Below are 13,139 nucleotides of genomic sequence, written 5' to 3'. Positions count from 1 at the left end.
AGTTGGAGGTGAAATACGCATAGGATGCATACCATGGAGAGCTGTGCAGTAGTTAACAGAAATAAATTAAATATACTTATATTCACAATAAGCCTCACAAAACACATTAGTCTGAGTGTAAAAAAACGACCAGAATGAGCTATAATATACTGTTTATGCAAATTGAAATATATACATATACACATACAACGATATACAAAGAATGTGTACAAAATTACATATACACACTAAGTGCATTAAAATATTTTACTCTGCTAAGAGAAGGAAGGAAAGAGTGGGTCGTGAAGAGAAAAGGGAATAAATAAGTAAAACAAGAGGACTTGCATGCACTAATGATGATAATGACTCACTAATGACCCTATGAGAATAATTAACTCTAACTTTCATATCTGAGGGAACAAAAAATAAAACATCATTTGCCTCTTACCATCAGAGTGCATGACACTATCTTGATTTTCTTCATTTACAGGGCCTCTGAAAACAAGAGAGAGGAAAAAGTGAAAATGGGATAAGTAGATGCTCCTCTTACAATGAAAAAGAAAAAAAAAAGAAAAGGATTATTTAAAAATAACTCTTGGGCTTCCCTGGTGGTCCAGTGGTTGGGAATCTGGCAGGGGACACATGTTTGGTCTGGGAAGGTCCCACATGTTGCAGGCAACTAAGCCTGTGTGCCACAACTGCGGAAGCCATGCTCCAGAACAAGAGAAACCCCCACCACGAGAAGCCCATGCACCGCACTGGAGAGCAGCCTCCACTCGCCACAGCCAGAGAAAGGCTGCGAGCAGCGACAAAGACCCAGGGCAGCCAGTAAGAATAAGAAAATTTAAAAATAAGATAAAAATAACTCTTTTCTCTTTCATATCTACTCTGATTTAAAACTTCAGAAGTCAGTAGAACAGGTTTTAGCTTTGTACTGACGCTGCTACTGCTACCAAAAAAGTGGAGAATTGGGGAACTTGTGTCCAGCACTGTCCATTCAAAGTGAGCACCTACAATTAATGCATAGTTTCAGGGCAGTAATATGTTTTTCCATTAAAAATGACAGTGTATCAATAAGTCAATTCTGAGTTCTGAAGGCAGATAATTGGCTGTACGGTATAGATTTCAAAGGCCATTAGTTTCATTCCTGGCTCCTCCCCCCTTTCTAGGTATTCTCCGCCTGGCTTTGCTTCCATCAGTTGTGGCTTGGACTCCAAGGTGCTTCATTTCAAACCACTTCACTCCAACTACTCATAACAGTTATCAATACCTGGGCCCCACGAATCCCTAATGATTTATGGAACCATCTATATTTTCTATTTCTATTCTTGGGTTGATCAGCATAGCTGGGGAAAATTGCCATCTTACTGATTTGGGAGATTACAAATAACTGACATTCAGTCTCAGCTGCACTCCCAACACTATTCTATAATCTCGTTACACCTTTCTCCTAGTTGATCTTCTCTTCACTTCTTCCCTTAAATCTCCTATTTCTCTCCTTTCCTTTATCATTAGATGATTTTGTTTGTTATTTCACTATTTAGCTGTTATTGGGAGTGAACTCTCTTAAGAAAATACATTCCTTTTACCTCCAAGTTTATCTACAATTACACCCATTCTTATATCTCCTGACCAAAGTTCTTTCCATCTGTGTTCTGAATGCTATCTGAATGATCAGTTAGTTCACTCCTTTTATTCCTTTTCTTCTGTGTGTCATCATATCATTTATTTATTATTATTGTTCTTCTTCTTTCACTCCTATCCCTAAATGTCTCACTATAGTAAGTCCTCTACAAACAAATCTTCAAGTTGCAAGCTTTCAAAGATGCAAATGTGTGCATGTGTTTGCATATCCAACTACGTCAGGAGTAAGTGAAATTGCAGCTTGCCCTCCGTCTCCTATTGCTGATGATCCTTCAGCTCTGCTATCTCCCACCTCTTCTCCCTCTCCCAATTAGTATCTCTTCTTGCCTGTTCACTCAATATCAGCCCCTGTATCCCAGCTATTGTAATGTTCTAGTGTATTTTGAAGATAATGTACCGTAAGAGTAAAAATATTTTCTTTACTTTTTGTGTTTGTTTTTATGTATTATTTATTTGAAAAGTATTATAAACCTATTACAGTACAGTACTATAAAGCCCATTGTGTTAGTTGGGTACCGAGACTTTGTAGTTACAGCCTAAGCAGTACTTACAACCTAGGTTAGAACAAATGAACTTATGAGCTTCCTCTCGGAATGGACCTTGTTCATATGTAAGGGACTTATTGTACTGTTTCCTCCCTCAGCCCAAGTTACTCTCATTCATAATTTCTCTTCGCCTTTCTAAATTCTACATATCACCACAAGGACATCTCCCTCTTCCCCGTCCAAGTAGGAAAAACTGTCCGTACTCACTTTACTGGCTCTCCTCCCCTTTGTCTCGTCATTGACTGCAATCTAAGTTCCTTCGCTAATCCTTCACTGAAACTACTCTTAAAAGGCTTAATTACTGAATCCACTAAACACGTCTCAGCCTGCACCTTCCTGATTGCTTTGTGGCCCTTAACACCATATCAGCTATTTTGCCTTCCTGTAGCTTCTTTTGGTTCCATGAGAAATCTCTTAAAGCTCGTGTCTTGTATCTCTGGTCTCAATCCCACAATTTTGTTTGTGGATTAGTTTCCTCTGACTTCTCTTTTAAGTGATGGCGTTCTTCTGTGTCCTTGTCTTGGTTTCTGCATTTTTTTCCCTTCTACCTTTGCCCTAGATGGTCTTACATTCTCACATGCTTCCTCACCTTCACAAAGTATCTTAATGTTGGTGACTTCACACTGAAATCTCAAGCCCATAGAGAATCTCATATTCTTTGTTTCAGACACATCTATCTATCATCTGCCTGTCTATATATTCAACTTTCTGTGTTTGTATGTCCCACTGATGGCTTTATATTAACATCCCTGAAGCTGAGGTTTTCCTTTCTCATTTCAGCCTAAATCTGTTTTTCCTACTCAGTTTCTTACCTTGGTGAATTGCACCACAAATTCACTTCGCCACCCAAGCCTCACTCAAAAAGTGAGAGCCCTTATTTCTCACTCTTTTACAGTGCTATGTGAAATTAATCAAGTTCTGTCAGTTCTACATGTTTAATGTCTCCTATAATACACTTCCCCTTCCGTCTCTCTCCCCTGTCCTGCTAGACACAAGAGCAGGATTCTACCATCACTAGTGTGGACCCTTGCAGTGGCCTTCTGGATGGTCTTCTAGTAATGAGAACTGTGCTTCATCTTTTCTACCCTTAAAGTCCCTTCTTTATGCAGCTGCCAAAGTGATCTTTCTTATGTGAAATTAATAGCATTTGAAGAATGTGAACAGGAAGAGCCTTGCTATCACTAAGGCCATAAAAAAGGTTTAGTGGATATCCTTGTGACTCTGGAAGAAATACCTTAGATACATATATGTAGTCATAAACTTTTATCTAATAAATTCACTTAAAAAATTGAACATTTAAAAATTAACATATATGCATAGCTTACTATCTAGGTAAGTATGAACGTCCAGTGAGATTGATCATGACATGACACTTGTTTTTCTTACTTGGCCTTTTTAGATCTTAGAAGATTCAGAATTAAATACAGAAAGGATGAAGTAATTCAAACCCATGATACAAAAATCTGTGAAGTAAATTTTCTAATCATTGGGACAATAATGTTATGTTCAATATTTTAAGTGTTTGTTATGTTTAAGAAATTTGTTACATTAGATATTTGTGAGTTAGGCTTATTATTTTAGTGGAAAAGTAAGGACTCTTAAGTGTTGAATGTCTATGATTGCTGGCCTCACAAAACAGAGTCAGCTAAAACTATGAGCTCCCGATAGAAAAATCCACCATCATCTAGGAAGGAGTCTTACGTCTTACCTAAACAAAGAAAGAAGCACATTTAGAAAATAGAATGAAATACGATCAAGCGCTTGTCTATATCCAACAGCCAGTCTGCAGAGGAATGGGGAACACACAAGCTTACTATAAGGAAGCGATCAACACAGTGTAGACTGTGGGCAACTATAAGGCCCACCAACAACTTGATGTATTCAACAAATGAACTGCAATAAGTAAAACAAAAGTAATACAAGAGGTAATACTATAGCTTGAAAGAGAACTGCAAAACATATAAGCCACAGACTTTGCTTGGATTCTTACTCAAATAACAAAAAAACCCACACAGGATTGAAGAGACAACTGAATAGTGGCTTGATGTTTTCTATTAATACAAAGGGTCTATTTTTAGGAATACCTACTCAAATATTTATGAATGTAATTATATGATGTTTGATATTAGTTTCAAAATAATACAAGACAAGGGAAGTGGGTAGTGTATAGATAAAACAAGATTAGTAGTGAGCTTATAATTGTTGAAGTTGGGGAGGGGTATATGGGTACTCATTATATTATTCTCCTTGCCTTTTATATGCTTAACATTTTAAAAAATAAATATGTTTCTTTAAAAGTACCTGAAAAATCCAATTGTAAATGCAATTGGATTATTTAAAGGACCTGGATATAATTTAATAGATTTATGCATTGTTTACAAGTTCTTGAAAGGGTTTTGCTGAGTAAAGTTATGAAATTTGTTCAGTCAGGCATCAGAAATGCTTAAAAATAAAATTCAGTATGTAAATTCATACATGCAATGTCAAACATGTAAATGAGTTTAATTACTTAAGTTTATTATGAGCATAAGTACTGATATGAAAGGATTTAGTCTGAGTTGTCCAATCATTGATCAAAGATCCCCCTGAAAATAATCATTTTTATTGAAATAAAAATTACTGGGTGTATAAATAGCGTAGCAAATTATGTGAATTTAAGTACTTAAAATAAATTAGGCCTTTGCACTATTAACTTTAGTAAATTGAGTATTAATTAAAAGCATACGATGTAAAGCACCTCAGACATCAAAATACGTTGACATTCTATAGAATGAAGTCTGCTGTCCTTTTCATAGTGTACAGTTCCTTAAGATCAGCCCTGCTCTTTTACAGTTTTATTTTTCATATTTCCTCTTCTTACATCATCTTCTTTTCAGATATTAACACTGAATTCATGTATTCTCTGAAGACTGGTTTCTTGTTCCTCCATGCCTAGCCCACACTATTGGCCTTCTCTGGAGCTCTGGAGTAATCCTCCCTTCTCATCATCCCCTGTGGAGGCCCTCCTTAATCTTTAAGATTCTCCTTAAACACTCCCTCCTCTGTGAAGTTATCTCAACTCTCCCAAGCTCATGTAGTTGCTACTTTCATATGTCACACATTGCTCACTACAGAGACTATTCTGGATTACTATAATTATGCAGCAATTACTTGCAGGTCTCTATTCCTTCACTTCATTTCACTTCATTCCTACTATGAGACCATAAACCCTTGGTATGATGAGATTATGTCTTTGTTAGTTAATTATTATGACTGTCATTTTCAGGAAACTGTTAGAATAATTCTTGTCAGGTATAGGACTTTTGACTAAATTAATGCTGTCTTAGTAACACTAAGAAACTAGCATTTATTACTAAAGCAAACTGTTTATTATTTTTGAAAATAATATTAAGTTAAAAAGACTACTGGACTTGCAGTTAACTTCCTGAAACACACGGAAGAGTAACAAATATTTGCAAAATGAAGATCTGTGTAGCATGCTCATACATATCTACTTACACTTAATGCAAACCATTTATTGTAGATAATGTTTACATGCATGCATATATTCATGGACCCATCATTATAGCATCTAAATTTTAGTTTTATATAGGTCTGAATCCAACACATATAGAACAGCAAAATATTCACTAAGTATGAAATAATATTAAGAATAAGAATAACGGTGAAGAATAAAAGGAAGAAAGATGAGGGGGAGGAGGAGGTGAGTGTCAATGGATAGACCCAGATCAAACTGTAAGGAAAAAAAAAAAAAAGTGTCACAGGCATTGAGAAAAGCCAAACAGAGAGAAACAGACAATCAATGAAACGAGTCACAACCCAAGTCCTAGAAAATGAAGCAGAGGGAGTGGGTGAAAAAGAAAAGGAGGCTTATCATTTGTTACAGTAAGGACATCTATTCAAGAAGGTCTTTTACATAGTTCTTTGTTTTTCTACTTTAGCCTACAGAATTAAAAGAGAAAAGCAAAATTAATTTAATGTTATGATTGTCATGCTCAGAAAGCTATTAGAGCTGTTATTTCCTGACTTTTAAAGATGGGAAGCTATTGACCTTTATACCTTATTTGCCATTCATGACCTTTATTCTGTGACTTTAGCATTTGTCAGTTTGATTTTTAAAGACAGAGGAAATCTAAGTGACACTTTGTTCCATGCCTGCCCTCACTGAAAATGAAATCCAGTGAATTTTTCTCTGGAACACGTCTTCCTGTATTTAACGCATGAGAAATTATACAATTATGATGACTTGTTTAAGCCAATGAACTTAGGTAAGTCTGTCTGGGAGTGCATGACTGATATGGCAAGTCTCAAATTCCGGAAAATGTTAAATATTTCTAACTAATAAAAAAGGTTACAATGGTGAATTCTTACATTTCCTCTAATTTTAGAGCCAGAAAAATCTTACACTAAGAATGATCTCAAAGTAAGATCTGGTTAAACTTTCCTTTTTCAACCTTAGTAATTTCCATTAGTTATTATTTCTTATTACTTCACTTTTCCTGTCTCATTACTATTAATAACCATGTAATTTGCTTTGTATACTAAAATATTCAACTATTGGTTCTATATTCATCTGAATAATCAGTTACATTGTTAAAATTATAATTAATTTTTTAAAGTGGCACCAAGAAATATGTTACCCTAAAGAAGTTGATTTGAACACTGAAGATGATAAACGAGCTCTTCTGAACCATTTCAGTTCCTCTTCAAACATCTGAATAAAATAGAAAATGGAGCTAGCTGCTTTCTGACCACTAGGTGGGGAAACAATACAATTTAAAATGCAGTATAATTTTGGCTTCAACTACTTTCTTTTAAAATATGTTTATTATTTTAAATTCTCACCTGCCTCCAATTCTTTACATTCTTAAGGAAAATTCTGACCTGAACAATATAATTACAAGTGACTTCTGGGAAGTAGGCAGGTAATAATGGCCATGTGATCTTCTGAAATTCTTTCTTTGATCTACATTAGAAGTTCTTTTCCTTGCCTTAAGCAACACAGACTCTACACCTTGGGGGGATATGTGAACCTTATCAGTCATTTATGCCTCTTGGGAGCCAGTCCCTCACCTGAGCCCTGGTTGTTTTTCTAACCCTTGGTTCTAGGAATGCACTTCCTCTGTGATCCTAACAGTGTCTGACTTGAAGCATGGAGTATACACCCACAACAAACATATATTTATAACTCAGAACTCCCTTCCAGCTCTTCACTTCTTACACCTAATTGCCTCCTCAACATCTCTTCCTGCATGCACACCACACGCTTTGCACAGCTGTGCTGTCCTGATTTTCCCCACTCCCAAACTTGCTCACCTTCAGCCAATCTCATTCAGTTATGGACACGTCATCCTTGGAGTTACTCAGGGTCAGAACCTTGGAGTCGCCCTGGATCCTCTTTTCCTTTCATACCCTAAGTCCAAATTCTGTGGTCTCTACCTTCAAAGTACATCCAGAATCTGGACCCCTGTCATCATCTCCACTGCACCATCCTGGTTACAATATCTTGCCTGCATTTCGGTAGGATCTGCCTAATTGGTTTTCCTTCTTCAATATTTGCCTACTACCTCTTTTCAGATAGCAATTAAGGCAATACTCATAAAACGTGAGCCTGACAACATCACTGCTCCACTCAAGCTCTTCAGCATTTCCCATGTCACTTAGGATAAGCGCCATCATCTCTATCACGACCTGCAGGGTCTGCATGAGTCTGTCTCTACTACACTTTCCATCTACTCCAGCCTCGGTTACCTCTTTCCAAGTCCCTAGACATTCGAGGACTTTGTCCTGTCTGTCCTCTCTGACTAGAATGGTCTTCCTCCAGATATTTACATGCTTTAATGCCTTTACTGCCTTGAGTCTTTTCTCAAGGATAACTTCCTATAAGGGGAGCGACCCTCATCTCTCCTTGCAACACACTGTCCCCAGCCCTCACACTGCACCATCTAACTTGCTCTACTTTATCCCATATCACTTGATATTTCCTAACATTCTATATCCTTTACTAGTTTCTTATTTTTTCCCTTATGTCTCTTGCCCCCTGCTTTATGTGAGCAGGGATCTTTATTTTGTTCGCTGATATTTCCTGAACTTCTATTACAAAGGCAGAAAATGGTGCCTTACGAAATAATTACTAGAAGGGTGGTGGTGCAAAGAAAAAGCACAGAGACACCCATCTTTCACAACTTTATTTAAAGATCATTCTATAAATTTCCCTCTCACATGAAATATAAATTTGTGAGTCTGACTATCAAGACCCATTTTACTCTCATTTCCTCTTTGTGTCTTTTCTAGCTTCCCCTACTTTCGAGAAAGTTTCCAACCTAGATATTTCTTCATTTTGGATTTTACTTGGGCTCTCTGATGGAAGCCTGAAAGTCTTACACCATATACCACATTTTTACTTTTGAAAAAATAATCATCTGACAGATATTCCTTAGCTTTCATCTTCATCTGACATTTAACTTTTAGATGTGACAGTTCCAGTGTATCTAGGCAATGTATCATCTAAATTCTTGTTTCTCAGCATCTTTTTTTTCTGAGAATATACATTTTGAGGAGTTGGTAACTCTTAAATGAATCAGACTTTTGAATTAGGAGTCCTTAATGAAATGGAAATAAGGATGAAGTTAAGTTTATTACAACTGATGGATTTCGCTAATTTCTGATGTAAGCAATGTTACAGGCAGACATTTGAACCTGGTTGGTTGGTGGACTCTTTTTGACTTTGTAAGAATTTCCTAAATATGTGGGAAATTGACCAACATCGGTAGGATGCAGTAGTCCAGGCTACCGGTCTCTTTGAAATTCGTTCTTCCTTCTACCACTTTGTATTCCTCACCTTATCACAGTGGATTCTAGGGGGCAGGTTTACAGAAAAGAGTTAACGTAGCAGGCCTGAAGCTGCTATTTTAAAAAGAATTTTCTACCAAGATAGTCTGTTGGCTTATATCTGGGAACTCAGCTTCTAAAGCATTCCTTGCACTGATAGGAAAAGTTGCCTAATGATAAGAGTGCTTTGCTGTGCCTAGACTGTATAAACAACACGACTTATGGTGAACACCTGCTTTACTTCTAGAGGTCTGGTATTTTGGTAGTTGCTAGGCAGAAGGTGTCTAGGTGTCAGCTTTCAATGGAAAGATGACTCTAATAGGCTTCCCTGGGAAGCAATACCACACATGCATTGCATTTTTGTAGCTACAGAAAGGAGCAGTTTTACTCTGTCCACTGCCAAGTTTAGACGAAGAGTATGACTAGCATAAACCTCAGCCACGAGTACTCCTGTGTGCTGGGTCCTGAGTGTCCTTGCAGTTGATCCCAAACCTAGGACTGGTCCCAGGGATGCTCAAACAACAGCAATAGTGATAAACCCTCCTGCACGATTTCTTCAGTCAAAGAATCACCAGTCTTTTTGCCTTATCAATTATCAATAATTCATACTCAAGGTACTTACTGAAATTTCTCACTAGAATTACACAGGATCCAGAAGCCTAATTAAAGCCAGCTGTTGGGATAGAGTCATATAATAAGCCTCAAAAGTACTGAGATCAAAATCTAATGGGTTAGATTCTTCAGAGTAGGATAAAGACACAGGATTTAATACATGTGAAAAGAAAGCAATTTATACAGAAATCAAGTTTATATAAGAGCACATATTAGTTATTTTAATTAAGTTAATATTTATTTGACACTCATATGTTAGTAGGCAAATGGCTCATATTCTGCTTTGGTAGCTGGTTGTCATAAACTAGGATTCATAAACTCGAATGCCTGGAAGGGCATGTGGTTAACATAAATGTAAAATGCAGGTTGTATGTAAGATAGTATCCTGCTCTAACATCTTCTAGTCAGTTGGAGTTCTGTTTTTAACCAACAGCACCCCCTCACTCCCCATCAAAGCCTAATAAAGTGAAACGTAGCACTAACTGCCCATGACAAGTGTGTTTTATTTATTTTTTTTGACAAGTGTGTTTTCAACTCCTGTTCTAAATTGTAATTATCAGCATTGAAGGAAAGCTGTCAGTCAGACATGGTATTAACTGAGACTATCATAAGGCTTATGGTTATTAAGTACTTTAGAATGTAATGAACATCAATCTGGTAGGGGATTGGAGTGAAGGAAAAACAACTGTAGCTAAATATTTTTGGCATATTTGTGGTAAAGGAAAATCATACAAAACAATTTTTTTAGAAGAAGAAATAGAAGATCTACTCTGACTTGCCAACAGAATCTATGCTTGCCATTGTCTATTTTTCTTTAAAACAATATTTCATTCTATTCCAGTCTTCTGCTTGTTTTTTTTTTTCAACCAGCTCTTCTGGTAAATCATGGATAAAGAGCCTGTGCATAACAACATATACAGTTTTGACATGTCTAAAAAGTACCATCTAAGAAAAATGAGAGTGGGCTTGAATAAGTTTCCTATTTTTTAAATACACAGTCAGAAGTCTGATTACTCAGAGAAAACCTCCATTTTTTTACTTATAGGAAGTTATTTAGCAGAGTGGTTAAAAGTATACAGTGGACTCAGACACTATTGACAGTTATTGCTATTGAGAGTTACTTAACCTCTGTAAAGTTCCATTTACTCATCTGTGAAATGATGAAAACACTATCCACTCAATAAAGCCATGTAAAGTGCCTAGCACATTACAGGCCGCCAATAAAATATGGTGGTGGTATTGGTGGTAATGATGGTGGTGATGCAAGTGATGGAGGCAGTGATGCTAACGGTAATGGTGGTGGAAATGATGACGAAGGTTAAGGAGATGGTGGTTGTGTTGACCTGAAGAATGCTTCAGCCCTTCTAAAAAGGCTCTAGAAAATTTCCTCAAATGAACTCTTAAGGGGAAAACCATTGCCAAAGCAGATAAATAAGAATTGCTAAAGGATATGGAGGTGTGAGAGCAGCTTGCTAAGCCATCTCTTCTCCCTGCTAACTGACCATTTTTGTGGCTCCACCAGAGTCACACGGAACCCTCAGCACTCAGCCAACCACAGTTTGAAAATTCCTGACAAGAGACTGACAAAGAAATGGCAAAATAATCTTTTGCTTACTTGAGGTCTAAGGGAGGTTTAATGTTTCTGGGAGGTAGACTTGGGGCTGGCAACTGTGTTGGGTGAGATGCTGGCAATGGTGGCTGGCTGGCTGGATGGGATGGTGGAGGTGGCGGTAGAGCAGTTGTTGAGAAAGTCATTGGTCCTTTGTTGGCACCTAAGAGGCAAAACAAAAAATACTGTGAATTAAGACAAATCTTCATCATGCAAGAACTGACCATTCCAAGTATGCAGAAATGAGGATTTTAAACATACTAATGAAGGAAATGCATTGTAGGTTGAATTAAAGCTTTAAAGAATTTAATACTCTCAGTATCATGGGACATAGATTCTTAAATGTTCCATTTCTCCCCACCCCCACCACCCAGTTTACTGATGTATAATTGACAAATAAAATTTTAAGATATTTAGACTGTATAATGTGATGATTTGATACACATATATATTATGGAAGGTTTCTCCCCACCAAGTTAATTAATATATCTATCACTCCACGTATTTGTCTTTTTGGGAAGGGTGGCAAGAATACTTAAGTTGTACTCTTTTAACAAATTTCAATTATACAATATAGTGTTATCAACTGTAGTCACCATATTCTGTTTTATATCTCCAGACATTATACATCTTATAAATGAAAGTTTCTACCATTTGACCAACCACCTCTCCCTCTTCCCCCCAACTCAGCCCCTGGTAACCACTTTTCTACTGCTTATATTTGATACAAAATGTTTCCTAATTCCTTTTAGATATTTCTGCCTCTTTTATGGTAATTATTAGAAATACTACCCTCTCAGGAGCCTGGCTACAGTCCATGGGGTCGCAAAGAGTTGGACACGACTAAGCAACTTTACTTCACTTGACTCTCTCCTCACTATCATAGTCCTCTTGGAGTTTTAAAAATTGTCCAGTCCCTACATCTCTGACTTGTGACACTCCTTGACAGGAGAAAATCTCACAGGATTAGCTCATGTTTTCTTTTGCCAGCCATTTTTTGGGGGTTGAGGTAGGGATAATTAGTTCCCTTATAAATCTGATAAATGAAAATTTCTGATTACATTTATATGTTAGAAATATTTTTGTTTATTTGTCATAAAGTTAAAGTTTTTTGATATTTAAGGCTAACTACTTTTTCTTGTGGAGAAGGCAATGGCAACCCACTCCAGTACTCTTGCCTGGAAAATCCCATGGACCGAGGAGCCTGGTAGGCTGCAGTCCAGGGGGTCGTGAAGAGTCGGACACGACTGAGTGACTTCACTTTCATTTTTCACTTTCACTGGAGGAGGAAATGGCAACCCACTTCAGTGTTCTTGCCTGGAGAATCCCAGGGACGGCAGAGCCTGGTGGGCTGCCGTCTATGGGGTCACACAGAGCTGGACATGACTGAAGCGACTTAGCACTTTTTCTTAAATTCGATTAGTAAATTTTTTCATGGATAATTTGTCACTAGAGTTACATTTAAGAAGGCCTTCCCTACCCTGAGAACGCATAATTATTAACCTTATATTTTCTCCTGTTTCTTATTGGATTCATGTTTTTACATTTAACTTTTAAAAATTATTAGTAATTTATTTTGGAATTAGATGTGAGATCAGGATCTATTTTTAATGGGTTTATTGTTGTTCTTAAGTTATTTACCAAAGTCCCAGGACCATTTGTCTAATAAGGTATTATTACTTACCTCTTCTTTTGTAAAACAAATATTAAAAATCCTAGTGAATGAGACAGATGAAAATGCAGCTTTGTTATTTTAATTTATAAATAATATGGTTTGATAGAATCATAAGTGACTTAAAAGCTTTCACAAAGAGAATAGGCCACTGTGAATGAATATTAATAAACCATTGGTGGTTTAGTCACCAAATTGAGTCCGATTCTTGCAACCCCATGGACTGTAGCCCGCCAGGCTCCTCTGC

General features: G+C 36.9%; 1 protein-coding gene across 3 annotated transcripts in view; it reads right to left on the bottom strand.

The window, feature by feature from the left end:
- The window catches only part of FYB1 (FYN binding protein 1), a 172,943-nt gene that overhangs the window by 38,146 nt on the left and 121,658 nt on the right, over positions 1 to 13,139 (bottom strand). For all 3 annotated transcript variants that reach the window (XM_006063516.4, XM_006063517.4, XM_006063518.4), the window contains exons 3-4: positions 11,227 to 11,383; positions 428 to 474 (exon numbers count right to left, since the gene is read on the bottom strand). In XM_006063516.4, coding sequence (XP_006063578.3) covers positions 428 to 474; positions 11,227 to 11,383 — 204 coding nt within the window. The remainder of the gene's footprint in view (positions 1 to 427; positions 475 to 11,226; positions 11,384 to 13,139) is intronic.

The sequence above is a fragment of the Bubalus bubalis genome, chromosome 19 (assembly GCF_019923935.1).
Source record: "Bubalus bubalis isolate 160015118507 breed Murrah chromosome 19, NDDB_SH_1, whole genome shotgun sequence".
NCBI lineage: Eukaryota > Metazoa > Chordata > Mammalia > Artiodactyla > Bovidae > Bubalus > Bubalus bubalis.
Note: the sequence above shows the minus strand (reverse complement) of the source record. Positions and strands in the feature narration are given on the sequence as shown.